General features: G+C 43.7%; 1 protein-coding gene across 4 annotated transcripts in view; it reads right to left on the bottom strand.

The window, feature by feature from the left end:
- Positions 1-15,944, bottom strand: part of AHI1 (Abelson helper integration site 1) — an 862,008-nt gene that overhangs the window by 558,216 nt on the left and 287,848 nt on the right. For all 4 annotated transcript variants that reach the window (XM_078649231.1, XM_078649230.1, XM_078649229.1 and 1 more), the window contains exon 11: positions 13,054-13,186. In XM_078649231.1, the coding sequence (XP_078505357.1) occupies positions 13,054-13,186 (133 nt within the window). The remainder of the gene's footprint in view (positions 1-13,053; positions 13,187-15,944) is intronic.

The following is a 15,944-nucleotide window of genomic DNA, read 5'->3' as shown; positions in this document are numbered from 1 at the left end:
TTTCCTTTGTTATCAATAAAGGTTTAAAAAAAAAAAAAAAAAACTATCAAAGACAATATGCAGTTCTTGCAAGGTGCACACTGACTTTGATATCTGTAGAACAGTTTTGCATGGACAAATTCTTGACCATTCTTAATTGTGAGATATAGTCCACAACAACAGCAGTTTTAAATGAGGACACCTTTTTTAATTGAAATTCTTCAGATGGAAGTTTTCTTTTTAGCTCTTATATGAGTTTGTGCTTCACTGGTTTGGTTCCAGTATCTCCATCAAATAATGCATTTGTTCGAAGATCATGCAACAGAATGTCCTTGATAAATTCACCCCTTTCTTTTGCTACATCCATCACTCTACGTGCTTCGCAACAGTTGTTTTTTTGTAATCTCTTTTGTAGTAGCTGATTGGACGATACTCTTACTATGGCAATTAAAGCGTGGAAGTTTAGCTTTAATGATTATGTCAAACAGCTTTTTTTCTTTCAATACAAATCTTTCCTGCTTCATTTCTGCATATAGTTTTGATCCATGTACCAGGACATCTAGCAGACGGGTCTTTATATCAGTATCCGCAAATTGTTTGGTCACAAAGTTGTGTAGTTGCACAGGCTCAGTCATTTCAAAGGGTTTTCCCTGCTGCTGCATGAAATGAAGGCTGTCAACATGATTATTGAAATGTTCCCCTCTCTTCCCCACAAGTTCATGGTGAGGAACAATTTCATCATGGTCCATTCATTTTGAACTTGTCATCTCTCTGAAAACATTGCAAATAGTAAACTAGTTGAGCAACATATTGAGAGAGTGTGAGAGAGAGTGAGAGACAGACACGCCCAGCAACCCCGAGGCAGTCGAGCGGTTAGCGCTCTAGTACCTATTTCGAAGGGCTATTTAGGCGGGAGGAAGCCTGGGCTCATTGCGGTAAGGGCAGGACAGTGGCAGTGTCTCCCGACCCCGCTTGGTGCCAGGTAAAATACTCCACAGAGCGGAACTATCGTATAAGCTGTCATAGCTTGTGGTATTTTTAGATTGATTGCGAATTTTAAAAATACATTTCACTTGCGCCGCATGTCACTTGATTTCTGATTTTAAAAACGCACGCTGTGTTAAAATTGATATACGAATTTAAACACTCACCCTCTGTGCACATACAAGTTACCCAGAACTGTAAGGGGACCCAGGGGCTCATTTCCCGGTCTGTTCTCAGTGGTCAAGCCTGCCCGCCCTGGTCCGACTCGGTATCCAATACCGTTGAGCGGAGGGCGGGGCAGGAGAGAGACAGACACGCCCAGCAACCCCGAGGCAGTCGAGCGGTTAGCGCTTTAGTACCTATTTCGAAGGGCTATTTAGCCAGTCGTCAGCCCAAGCGCGCAGCAGTTGCGCGCAGAGGGGCGCCTTCGACAGCGCCAAACACCAGCCTAAGACCTGCCCGTCTGCGCCCGTCCGCGACAGGACGGGACCAAGGGCCATGGAGGTCGCAAAACATACCCTGCAGGAACCACTCACTAATAGGACTACCTACTCTGCACAGGCAATTAGGGATCTCCAGATCACACCGACACCTGATTGTCAAAAAACTACTAACAACATAGTTGAAGGTCCATTTGCATGCTTTTATTGCAAAACCCAGTTTTCCACTCAATTGAAGGGAAAATATTTTGAGAGACATGTAATAGCCTGTACACCCTCTCCCAAAGCCTCTACTTCAAATATTTCGAAAGTTACCGGCCTGAAAAATATCCTTTGCAACATACGGTCACTACCTAAACATACTTCTGAAATATGGGACCTAATTTCTACGAATGAGCCTGATTTTTGTTTTATTACTGAAACGTGGCTCAAACCTCATTCCACCACCTCCATCACTCTGGCCATTCCAACAGGATACAAAATAATTAGGCTAGACAGACCTAAGAAAATAGGTGGAGGAGTCGCAATTGTACACAAAAATAATATTAACTGCTCCATTTTGGCAGAACTTAGCACCCCCGAGATTGAACTATTGATCTTCAAATCTGCTCATTCCCCCAAACAAACCAGATTGGGTGCTCTTGTGTACCGTCCACCGGGACCGAGTACGAACTTTGCTAATACGTTGCTTGAGAACCTAGCACCTTATGTTCACAATGATAAAGACTTCCTGTTAATAGGAGACTTCAACATACATAGTGAACTGAAAGACTGCAAGGAAGCACAATCACTATTAAATGATCTCTCGTTGCTAGGTCTCACTCAACGCAATATGGGCCCAACACATTTGGCGGGACACACCCTAGATCTTATAATAACCAATTTTCCCAATGTTACCTGTCTACCCCCCGCCCAAGTCAGCTGGACAGATCATTTCATCATCGAGTTCTACACCCCCCATCCTGTCACTACTATCCATGGACCGACGACCATTCCTAAAGTACGGCGGCAATGGCACAAAGTAAATGAGACCACTTTTTCCAGAACATTTGCTCAACCCTTTACTGCCACTCCTGAAAATATTGATAGGGCAATCGAAATATTTGCAAGAGCTACCAAAACGGCCATTGATGAGATAGCCCCCTTAAAACAATTTAGACCCCGACCAGCCAAAAAACAAGAAATTTGGTTCTCCGAAGAGCTCAGGACTTTAAAGCAACTAGCTAGAAAACTAGAAAAGAAATGGAGGACTTCTCATCTTGTAACTGACAGGAGCCATTACTGGGACGCACTAACCACCTACCATAAAGCCATCAGAACTACGCGGAAAGCCCATATAACTTCTCTTATTACGGCTGCAGACAATTCCCCTAGGGTTCTTTACCAGGTCCTACAATCTTTTACTAATCCTGCAGCTTGTGAGAGCCCTGACATCTCTTCACAAATACTTTGTGACAAAATATCCCAATTCTTCTCGAATAAAATAGATATCATCTATGGAAAAATAGTCAATTCCAACAATACTTTGACTACCAACGCAGCTGCCATTTTTCATGATTCAGAATATACCAATGGCTCTCACACCCTAGATATTTTTCCCCCTATCACCTCTAAAGAATTGTCTTTATTCATTATGCAGATCAAAAGCGGCAGTCCTGATGATATTATCCCAGCAAGACTTATGCCCACCCTGTCGGAAACTTTATGTCCCACTTTTGAAAAACTTGTCAACTTATCCCTGAGTACTCTGTTCCCAAACAATGGAAACAGGCCTTAGTTAGGCCTATTAGGAAGAACGCCGCTATTTCCTGGACCGATCTAGCAAACCTCAGGCCAATTTCTCTGTTACCGTTTTTAGGAAAGCTCACAGAGAAATATGTTAACCGACACCTATCCAGCTACATTGAGATAGCTGGCGGCCTAGACTACTCTCAATCTGGTTTTAGGCCGAAACACAGTACAGAGTCCACCCTCCTGTCTGTTACTGACGACCTGCATATGCTCCAGGACAAAGGCTATTCTGTAATTCTTGTGTTGTTAGATCTGTCGGCAGCGTTCGACACCGTGTCACACAACATCCTTATTGACCGGTTGTCGAACGTAGGGATCAAGAACAAAGCCCTTGCCTGGCTAAGGAGTTTTCTTACCGATCGCACCCAGATTGTCACCATGGGTGAATATCGATCAGCGGAGGTAGAGATTACAAAAGGGGTGCCACAGGGCTCCTGTTTGAGCCCAACACTCTTTAACATCTACGTGGCACCCCTGGCAAGAGTGATGCGCAAATTTGGTTTTATCCCCGTGTCATATGCGGATGACACGCAGCTCCTCTTTCCCTTTCTAAATCTCACCGCTGAAATAAGAAACTCCTTCTCTGCTGGCATGAAAGCCGTCGCACAGTGGATGTCCACCAACTATCTACAGTGCAATGTCAACAAGACAGAAGTAATGCTGTTTGGAGATGGCAAATTACTGTGGACCCCAGATTGGTGGCCATCTGATCTTGGTACTGTCCCAGAGCCCAAACAGGTCGTTAAGAACCTAGGGATCCGTCTTGACCACGAACTTTCACTTAAGCAGCATAGTGACTTTGTAGTTGGCTCATGCTTTCACACCATTAGCATGATGCGAAGAATCTTTCCCCTGTTACCAGACTCTTTCAGAAAAACCCTAGTGCAGGCCCTCATCCTAAGTCGTATTGACTATTGTAACGGATTGCTTCTCTCCGCCAATGAAGGAGTGCTGGATAGACTCCAGGTAATCCAAAATACAGCACCCCGCCTTGTCCTAAATGCCCCTCCTAGAACAAGTTCCAAACCTCTCCTCTACAAATTACACTGGTTGAGTATTCGACAAAGGGCTAAATTCAAAATATGTTGCATTATTCACAAATGCCTAAATGGACATGGTCCGACCTACCTGGAACAGAAATTCACTCCCTACATCCCCTCCAGATCACTAAGATCCAGTAAAAGTCTTCTGCTGGTAGTACCTCGTGTCAAAAAAACCAGGCACGGAGGGAAAGCACTGTCTGTTGCAGGGCCTATACTGTGGAACAAACTTCCTCTGACCCTCAAACTCTGCACAGATCACCTGAAATTTAGAAAACAACTGAAAACTCTGCTTTTTACTAATGAGATCTAGTTCCATTCTTTTTACATCTCTTCATCTGTTGTAATATTATCCGGTACCAAAGCGCAGAGATACTCCAGTTGGAGTCGATTCCAGCGCTATACAAACTCACAAATAAATAAATAAATATTTACTTTTAAAGGTCTGACCAACAAGTCCCCTGGAGCTTTTCTGAAATCTCTGGATCGTCTGCTACAGTTCCATATCTGAAGCCACAGCACTGAACCTTCCCTCTCTATCTTTCACTAGAAAATATCTTCTGATTCATTTTCTGTAGAGGTATGTTTGTTCCACCTCGAGCTTCTTCAGTCTTTTCGAATACCAGGACCCATATCTCAGGTAGTTTATGTAATCAAATTCGTGAAAATCAATCATCAGTCACTACACAGTCTTCACATGCAGATCCCAATCACCATCCCGATCAGCATGTACCACATTTTTCACTAGAGCTATCACATGTAAAATCTTTCTCCGGTTTGGATTTTTCTTCACATTCTTTGATAAACTTTACAAACTTGGTTTTCAGGTTCCCTGATTTTGAACTGAGTGTATTGAACATTGCCTGGCTTTCCATATGTCTTTTGAATGAAATGCCCCCTGTGCCTTGTTCTCTTTTGAGATAAGATATGAAAAACCTAATTTGCCATTCTTGTTCCAGAAAGCATTCCAATGCAATGTTTCTATATCCTCAGATATGATGAGCATACCTTGTATCAAAAGAACATAACGAGTTACGCTCAATACTGACTAATCAGTTTTGCTTCCAAAGATTTCAGCCTCAATAAGAGCATCTTCTATGCCACATCCACTGATATAACTTCCTGCACACCACAATACAACTTTTGTTAGGTAGAAAATGCCCATCACGGGATGAAGGTCATCAAATTCTACTGGATTAGTCATAAAAATGTCAGCTAATATACGGAAAACACCTTCATCACAAACAATTGGCAGCATAGGCTGGTCTTCAAGCTGAGCATGCACATTTTGGAAATTCTTTAGAGCTGTGTATACTGTTGTGTAGTTTATGACTGGAAATGGTATTACTAGCTAAAACCCAACCTTCTTCAGTGGAACAATAGTCTGGGACATCGGAGCATGAAATCCAGCCCACGGAGTGTAGGAAGCTGTCTCTGTATATACTATACCAACATAAGGTACAGTGTGCACAGAGTCCAGGAGATCCCCAGAGGTATAGCAGAGGCTAAATTAGATAATTCCTAACAGATATCTTTGTGGTAGTGTGGTCGAGCAGTTAGGATGTGTTAAGCATTTATTGTATTCACTCATTCAAGGGCTGATTACAGACGTTCACAGACAGAATCCAGACCAATTGGGTGAGTAAAAAGAAGGTGTACTTATGTTTTATTTCTAAAACAAAGCAGGACTTGGGCACAGGTAGGTAAAATAAACTTTCAATTGTAAAACTTTACACGGTAATGCAACTGGGAGTGGATTTACAATAGTTACAGGTTTATTTTTGCTTTAAAAACAGTTTAAATTACAGAGAAATCACTTTTGATTACTTTTGGATTACATCGACTACTCGGGCGATATGCCTAGATATCACACAGTGGATCCGACAATACAAAGGTAAGTAAGACTTTGTCAGGTTTAAAGTACAGTTACTTTTCTTCCGTACAAGACACGTCAACACAGGCATTTATAGGAATAAAATCTTGTAACATTGGTTCCTATCAGGAAAAGAGTGTTAACGGTTTACAGGTAAGTAAACGACCTGCAAGTATGACTTTTGGGGGTTAGGAGCAGGGTTCCCCAATGTCCAGCTAGGCGCTGAAATTGCACCACCAGCGGCACTGGGGCAGCCGGGTGCAGATTGCAGGGGCCTAATGTTAGCAAAATTGGCCTTCGGTCAGGAGCTGCTTATGAGCAGGCCACTCGGGTGTGGGAGCAAAGCTCCTGGTGTTAAGATCAGCACTGCAGGGGCCAACAATCAGCACAGGAGCTGCTCCACCAGCGGCAGCCAAGTACAGAGTGCCACGGAGACGTCGGGTACCCTGTGGATTTCAATGGAGATCTTCAGTTAAAAAAAAAGGCTGCAGGTTCCGGCAGGGAGGCTTCCTGAAGGAGACCGCCAGCAAAAGAGGTAACTTGGGTCCCTGGGAGATGCCTGGATACTGTCAGCTGGGGCACGCAAGGCCGTGGGGCGTCGGGTGCAGGGGTGTCTTTTGGCATCAGATCTTCTTACCAACTCCGGTCGGGGGAACCTTCAGGTTGAGGCTGCAGGCGTCGGCCTGAAGCACGAGGTAGGTCGGGGATCACCAGATCCCAGGTTACGATGACTGGGGAGACCTCTCATGGTGTTTGGCTACTCAATCTGACTACCAGGTACTTGTCCCATGTGGTCTGTGGGAATAACAACCTCACCCAAAAAAGAGAGGAAAACTTGTTGGCCAGGGAGACTGGGAGAGTAGATCCGCGGTTGAAAGCCCTTTCCGTGGACATGCAAGGGGCGGATGGCAAACTGGGGTTGGCTAGAAGCCCTGCTGTCCTTAATGCATTCCAGCGCTGAGTCAAACGTCTCTCTGAACCGACAGACACTTTCAAAAGGCCTGTCCATGAGCGAGGCCTGGATTTCCCCCAAAAAGCTAGTGGTTCTAAACCAGGCATGGAACCTAAGGGCCACAGACCATATAATTGCTCTGACCAGAGAGTCTGTCGTATTCCAGTCCACAACTTATGGTGAACTCGGCTGCATCTCTCCCATCAGCAATTGCTGGAGAGTATGGCTCAGGCCTCCTCCGTGATAATGGGCAGCAACAAAGTCTCAGATGGTATGGAAGCATCTGCCCGCAAGGCAAGTAGTGTTCACTGACAGTAGTGCCAGGCTGATAGAAGAGAACATCCTCTTCCCAAAGGTGTCCAGTCTTCTGGATTCCCTATCTGGTGAAGTAGTAGGGAATGTGTACTGGTTGATTTTATAGGTAGACGCCTGGACCACCAAGCTCTCCGGGTGGAATGCTTGGTGAGGAAACTGGGGTCCCCAGGAGAGGGGAGATGGTGGCAGGCAAGTGTACTTTGGACGGACAGGAGCCTCTGGGCAGGATGTGGACCAGGCCTTGGGTAAGAGGTCGGTAAGTGCTTTATTTAATGGGAGTAAAGGTTTGGTGGGGGCAACTCCCAGCTGACGCACATTGTCAAGACATTAGTCTTGACTGCCACAGAGAGTAGCGTAAGGTACAGGACTTCAGCCCGCTCCGCAGCACCATTGTAAATGAGGCACTCTCCTCCGTAGCCATGGTAGGGGGAGATACGAGGCCAGTGTCTGGGGAAGTGTCCAGTCCACTGGTGTCTGCCAGATCCTCATACTAGGTGTTCCTCAGGCTCTTCTAAGGGCTGGTAACCATAAGGGTCAGCAGACCCCTCCCATTCATCAAACAATCCAGGCATATTGTAGGAATAAGGTACTGGCTCCAACATGGGTAGTCTGACCCCGAATGGTGCCGGCATTGGACAATGCCCATCCGGATCCATATCGGAGTCGGGAATGATGGAGGCGGTGTCACTGCCAAGCATCAGTGGTGTCGCTTCTGGTGCGGGCATGGGGGATAGTCGAGGTTGCTCGACCGGCACCATTCCAGAACTTTCTCTGGATCCCTGGGGTCTGACTAGTTACGAGGGCAGGCCAGCCAGACGGAAAACCAGTAGTGGTTTTCCCCAACCCATGGGACCAGAGGGCATTCCAGAAGGTCTAGGCCATCCAAAGATAAGGTGCATAGCCTCATAAAAATCTTTTAGTTGGGTCAGGTTTGCTCCACTTACAGGAAACTGAGGGATGCACTGTGATGACCAAGGCACAAGCTCCACCACAAAGCTAGGCCTCGAGTGCCGACAGCATCGTGACTCGTTTGAAGACTTGCGGGGCGATGTCAAAGACCTCTTTGACAATTACTTCTTTTTTTGTGGGACTTATTCGACTTACCAGGTGACTTGGAGTGGCACGATGATCGCCGGGTTTAACTCCATTAACGATCTCAGGACCTTCCTTGCGATTGGGATCTGGAGAGTAGCAGGGTCAGTCAGGAGGCGAGGAGCTGGAGGAGCCAATACTTCAGCGCCTTAGAATGTACAATGTGGCAATCCTCACACGTCTTAGCATTATGATCACACTCCTGACACCAAAGGCCAACCAAGTATAGGTCCGTCACTGACATCTGACGATAACAGGTGCCGCATGGTTTGAAATCGGACTTCCTGATGGACCTCTTCACACCTCACACCAGGAGACACAGCCTTGAAAAAAATCTTTGACAAAGTGTTTAAAAAGGTCAGTTAAAAAGTGTCTGGGGGTAGCTCTCTCCGGATCTGTGATGACTGGCGCAGAAAGAAAAGAACTGGCATCCGTAAGCCTGGGTAACGAAGACCCCGCGTACGGGCTCGCAGGGGTACTGTTCACCAAAGATTTCTGGATCCAGTCCGGTGCCTGGGAAACACTCTGAGGTAAGGAATCTGTGGCTATAAGTCTCTATTAGATCACTTAGCCTAGCCATCTCTAATTATTCTTTGCGCGTTATTAAAAAAGCTGGCCAAGCTGCAGCTGTGCCTGTCAAATGTGTCTTGCCTGTTAGTGAAGCTGAGGTATCCTACTGTTTCCCCAATACATGGTGAGGGCCTTTGGAGCTCTCTCCCTAGATATTCCATTGAGGTAGTATGTCATACTGATAGGTGGAATGTTATAGTTCAAACAGGAGAGAAGATTGTCAAGGAGTGGAGCTATTCTAAAGAGGCTAAGGTGAAGGATGTAAGTTTAATAAACAGCCTTTATTTCATCTTATGCATGTGTCCTCTTGTTTACATTGGCGACAAGGTAGGGATTGAAACCCATGTGTGCAGTGAGATTGTGAAGAAAAAAGGTATGGCTAACATCTCCTTACGAATAAGAAAGTGGGTGGTTGCTATGCAATAGTTCAATTTTAGAATTGAGTATGTTCCTGGGGTAAAAAACTACCTAGCTGAATGTTGTTCACGTCTAGTAAAAAAAAAAAAACATATTTACCACACTAGATGATGATGAGGTGGAGGAGATCTTAGAAGATGATTATGTGGTGTGTCTCATTTAGGATGGGGTGATTAAAGAGGATGAGTGGACCACAGAAGTAGGTGAGAATGAAACCCTGCAGGCATTGATCAAAAGTATCAAGGTTGGTTGGGAAAAAGGTGGTAAGATTGAGGAGCCAGCAAGAGTCTTCAGTAAAATAGGAAACAAGCTTGCCATTCAAGGTGGGTTGCTGTTACGAGGCACAAGACTTATTCCTCCCAAACGTTTGAGAAAACATCTAGTAGATTTTACTCATAGTGATCGCCAAGGGATCTCCAAGACCAAAGCAAATTTGAGACAAGCGTATTGTTGGCCAGGACTGGACATTCACATTGAAAGAGTGGTGAGAGTGTCTGGGATGTAATAGGAATGACAACGTTTTGAAACCCAGAGTACAACCCATGAACATAAGAAAGCTTCCCAAAGAAGCTTGGGAGGAGGTTGTCGTAAATATTTTGTGTGCCATCAAAAAATCTAGTGTGGACAAATATGTGATTTTGCTGTTAGACATGCACTCAAAGTGGCCTGAAAATAGGTTGACCAATTCCATTGAAACCAAGGATGTGATGGCTTTCTTGGAGCGCATCTTTGAGAAAGAGGGCTTTCCTTCGGTCTTGTGATTAAACGGGGATGTACAGAAGTAAAAAGGTGAAGAACCACTGTGCTAGATCACTTCGTAAAATTTAAAAGCTTTGAGGCTGTTTCACAAAAGTATTGAAAGTAGTACTACAGGAGAACTCTTACATGCCCTTGTCTATTGGCTCAAAAATGTCTAACCTCCTGTCAGTAAAAGTGCACAGAGGTAACATTCTTATCTCTACAAATTGCATATGAATAATCTCTTACAAGTCCCACTTTACCCTCCTTTTAGATATTTTGGGGCAGATTCAATGTATGTTGGAGTATGTTAAAGAGTGCTTCAGGAGTACTACTTTATGTCTTTGCAAATAGGTCCTTGGCATTCAAGTGATCCTATATCACACAAGATTCCTTAAGTAGGTCCTAGCTTTTTATCCCGCAAAAACTTACAAAAATAAAATATCAGAGGTTCACGAGCGCAACGTGGTGGAACCCTAAAAGCTAGGACTGGCTGAAGGTGTCACACATTACAATGGGCAACATTGCAAATATGAACAAAGTTTAAAAACCAAAGCAAGTTTGAGTCTGTGGTTAGGTCTTTGTTCTTGGTGACAATAAAAGGTAAAGATATAAAGGGGTAAAAAGGGCAGCAATTGCATTTCAAATGCAGTTGGTGGCATGCCACTGTTAGCCTAAACCAACAGAACTTTCTAAAAACTAGAGGTGTTCACGTAATTGGAATTTGAGTAATTAGTGAAAATTCAGGCAAATTATGCATAATCATGCAAAAAAGAGCATTTGGAGCTATATTTAACAGTGAAATGCGTCCTCGTGTTCATTATGGATGCAAGGGCACATATTATACAAAAAATATTAAAAAAGCACAATTGCGGCAAACAGCAGCTGCTCACGTTCAGGTCGTATGATAGCGGTAGGTTTTTCAGGGGACACCCCTAAGGTGCCCGCAGGGTGCATGTCATAATAAAACTTGTACTGGCAACAGTACAGATTTATTAAGACAAGGTGTTTGATACCAAGCACCACAGGTTTCACTAAAGCCATCATGTAGCTGGGGAACTCGTAATGTCCAGTGCCCAGTACTTAAGATGGCTTCCCTGTTTATTTGTGCCATCTAGTAATTGTATTAGACAGCACTGGGTCATATGTGCTCATGTAGATACACCCTAACATGTAATATAATGCACCCTGGCTTAGTGCTACAGGGCCTGTTGTAGGGGTGAAATTGATATATTACCTGCACTGACTTGGCATTGCACACAGCGAATGTGCCATGCCATATTCTCACTCATGGTTTGCACCATGACACTCAGTCTGCAATGGCAGCCTGCATGCAGTGTGTGTGTGGGTCCCTTATGATGGCATTTGGCATACTGCAGCTCTTTGGGACCCTCTTTAGTACTCATGCCCTAGGTACCAGAGGTATCATTTACTAGGGACTTATAAGTGTGCTAAAGTCCTTCTCAATTGTGTTACGATTAGACTTTAACTAGATTTACGGCAAAGGGCATTGGCTCTGGTGTCTTATTAGCAGGCCTGAGTGCCCTGTCAGAGTTGAAAACCAGCAACTAGTAGTCAAAAAGGGGCAAACCCTAGGGGTGGTGGGGGGGGGGAGCAGGGTGGCATCAGCAACACAATTATAGTTTTCTACAGTACTCAAAAAAGGAGAAGCCGGAGGGTCTGTCTCCATCTGCTGACCCATCTTATGTTGAGGCCTTCTAGTTGGCCATGGTGGAGATCACAAGGATGGCACCACTACCCTCTGGACCAACCAAGGGGATGGGGGAGGGAAGGGGGACGTGATAAGAGAAATGGGAGAAGGGGGCATAATTCTACAGGTGCGGCAACTGCAGCTTCTCCGGTCCAAGAATACATGGCCCCATCTGAGCCATATTTGAAGAAACAAGAGTCTCCTCAACTGTCTCCAGAGATGATTTATTTGCATCGATAAAATCTTAAAAGTCAGCTAACAGCATCCGAGAGGTTTATGTCTGTTTTTGGGAAATTAACTCCTCCATAGGGCCTACATATTTGCCCCTGTGGAAGAACTTTTTGGATAAGATGCTTTGGAGATGCCCACTAAGATTATTGTCAAATAAAGTAACAATTCAGTTACGGACAGTCTCCTCCCTCCTCACAACACGGATGCTGGTCCCCATTTGGACTTAAAAAAAATACCACCGGCCTCGATACATCTCCAGAACTTGGCATCCGTTATCCTTCTGGACTTCTGTGGTATGTAAAGCAACGCAAAATAGAATTACTAGTACGGGTGGTGAAAACAAAATCCAACATTCTCACAGAAATCCTGCAACCATTATCATCGGTTTTATAATAATTGTTCCTTGTCAATGGGGCACCTTAGGGCCCAGCTTTTGATGCTAGGGGAGGCGGGGAGACCTTTTTGGGTTCAGCAGGGCACACACAGATCGCCATAGACCAGTGCCATCTGTTCTACGCCTTTTTTGCGGACCTAAAGTACATACACATCTAAAAAAATCCCTTAATTTGATATAAAGGATATTCTGATGCTAATTCTGGAAGTCAAGTAAACTATCTGAAGACTGACAACACTCTTTAGTTTTATTTCTTTTACTATGTTGTAATTAACTATTTGAATACATTCCATAAACTGTGACGTGTCAGCAGTTTTTTGTGTTCTCCTGTATAACTATTTTATTCACTTATCTAAATTAATTTGCCAATTGAATTGAAATGATTAGTGCTTCTACTGACTTTTTGTGCAATATGTATACATCACAAACCATAAATGTACGCAGTATATCATTAAAGATGCCAGGGACATGCTCAGTTCGGTGCACCTTGAAATGGATTATAACTTACAAAAAACTGGATACTTACAAAAAACTGGATACTCTTCCCTGTCGGCGCATGCTGCTGCCAATGTTCGTCCATCGTGAGAGAAACGGATGCTGAAGCACCCCTGCTGCCCAGCGCGTAGTGAAAATAGATGCTTATTTGGGATCCGGCAAGCCTAGGTGACACAAAATATCTTACCATTAGAATAATTACAAAGCGAATTGGTCATGCCAACAAAATGGCAGCACTGTGTTTTGTCTTTCTTAAGACAAAAGGTCTGATCTATCATAGGGTTTTATCCATTCTGTGTCAGTAGAAAAATCTGCTGATGCATCAGGCTCAAAATAACTTACCTATAAACTTAATACATACTGCCTTTAAATAACTGCATTATAACTTAATCTGGTCTTCAAAAGGCTACTGAGTTCCTGGATTTAGAATCTCTGTTGGCATCAAGGTAAAGAAAGGCATGGAATTTATTTTTTAATTCAAAACATTTCAGAGGCTTTAAGGATTGGTGTATATACATGATAGTGTGTTGGCACCATTGACAAAGAAAAGTGACCTCTCCTTGTTTCCAACCCGTTTTTCCAAAAGTACCACCCATGCCTAATCAACTACACAAGGAAGGAAACCGTGAACTAGCACTGATAAATGGCCGAACTGGAAGCCAGTATTGGCTCTAGAAAAATGATCCAACCATTCCTAAACTGCAGGAGCCTGTGACTCCAATGGGGCCATGGTGGGGTCTGGAGTCCATCCTTCCCTGAAAGCGCCCTCTAGCCGGGACCAACTAGGAAAATGTCAGAGTGACAGAATGGCCAGTCTAAATGCACCAGATTTGCACTGTTTGTTCATGTTAAGATAAAGGCCCCTCGCCCCTGGAATTAACAATACCGTGGTACCGCTAACTCCAGTGGGAATGGAGCTAATGGGGATTATAAAGTGAAGAGGTTACTCTGAAAAAAGAGGGGGAATACGTAATCTGGGTCCATTTTCCCTGCACTTAATACTTTAAGTAGGAGGAGTCCCCAGGTTAAATCTACCAGGTCTGCAGTATATTACGGATCTTTGAGTTCTTAGGGGAAGGGTAACATGACTCACCACTGAATTACCTCAATTCTCATAATGGAGATGTACATTTTCATACTGTTTTAGACAAGGAATATTCCACGAAAGAGTAAGATGTGCTATCCTGGATAAAAAGACTCATGATGCGCCATCTAGGACTAAGCAAGATTCAGCTAAGCAGGACCCTCTCCAAATTCTTCACAGTCTAATCTGCCATCATAAACTTGAATGGACATGGCAGCTCTCTATGGTCTTTGCGCAATTAAAGTTCCGGAAGGAGAAACGTAACATCACCACATAGGAGGCGATAGCCTTAAGTGTGTATGAAACACAATCACTTGCTACACCTTTTGGGTCCAGCAATAAATCTGCTTATCATCTTTTGGCGACTGACAGGCTAGCTACCAGTAACAAGTGGGGCTCTCCAATCCCTGACTCGATAAGGTGTAGATTCCCTTTATAAAGAATCCCTTCACTGATTATCCAAATAGAGCCGCTGTTGGTGTAACCCACAAGAGAAGTTCATTATCATCCCAGTCTCTCAGAGATTTCTTTACTAAAGGGCTGCAAACTTAAAAAAGTTCTACCTCTCCCAGCAGAGCCCAGAACACTGCTTGCCAAAATGCTGCAACATCACTGGTGGAAGATGCTACCTATATAACATTTTACAAGATTGTCCTGCACAGATGGGGAAGGCAACACAGCTCTCCTTCAAATTAATTCCTAGGTTTAATCTACATGATTCTATTTTAGGTGCTAAGGCCATGTTGCAATACGCCAGCTGGGTGTGTAAGCCTTAGGACAAGTAGAACCTTGAAATTAGGCATCTAGATCTTAATATGTTATAGATTGTTTTCATAGTAGAGCCATATTCTTAGAAGGAACCTTTGTAGAAGTCAGAGAGCATCTGATATAGAGGCTATCAAATATATTGTTTAGGAATTCTTTTCTCCCAGGTCACAAACTTTGCAATCTTGAAGACAAGAGTGATTTCTGGTTTCCCAGAGGTTTAACTGGGAGCAGAAACAAACCAAGGCAGGCATTTTTCCTCTAGTGAGTCTGAAAAAAACACTATACTACAGATTGAGTTATGAGGCAAGGGGACTTTCATATACCATACCTGAATGAGACAACATCTAGGCCCTAGTCTCAATGTACCCATCATCTTGTGTTGAAGCTTAGTTCTTGTAATAATCAGGGTTGTCGGTGAACACAAACCTTTTTTGTCTTTGGATGCCATGAAAAACATCAACACAAACTGTGGAATGTACTTATCCCAAGAAACACCAAAGCCTACTTGTTGTTGGGACTGTGGTTCAAGTTTAAGAATCTAACCCAGAATGACTTGCAATAAGTATAACAAGGCGATGAAGGGTATTTACCTCAAGCTAAGCAGTTCTACCAAACCATGAAGCTACTACTTTGTACCAGTTCCCTGGATCTGTCCTGACTGCTCTAAACAGGCCTGAACAATTCATACAATTTCAAAAAACAAAGGCGACAGTGGAGACTTCCTAATTTTAGCACCTAACACAAGTCACCCCCCAATTTATTGAATCGCCCCTAGTGGTTTGTATGGGCGAGGTGTGTGCACACTGGTTAACACCCACTGTCACAATGGTAGTTCATCCAAGAACTTATACAGTAAATACAAAAAGGCAAAGGTGCACCACACAATTGTAAAAATACAATGTTAATAAACACAGACGTAGGTTTTCTTAGTCGTGATTTTTCTTTTATTCCAAAACTTTATATTGGAATAAAAGAAAAATCACGACTAAGAAAACCTACGTCTGTGTTTATTAACATTGTAGTTTTAGAATTGTGTGGTGCACCTTTGCCTTTTTGTATTTACTGAACAA

The sequence above is a fragment of the Lissotriton helveticus genome, chromosome 6 (genome assembly GCF_964261635.1).
Source record: "Lissotriton helveticus chromosome 6, aLisHel1.1, whole genome shotgun sequence".
In the NCBI taxonomy this organism is placed as follows: domain Eukaryota; kingdom Metazoa; phylum Chordata; class Amphibia; order Caudata; family Salamandridae; genus Lissotriton; species Lissotriton helveticus.
The sequence above is the reverse complement of the archived record's forward strand: the minus strand, read 5'-3'. Positions and strand labels throughout refer to the sequence as shown.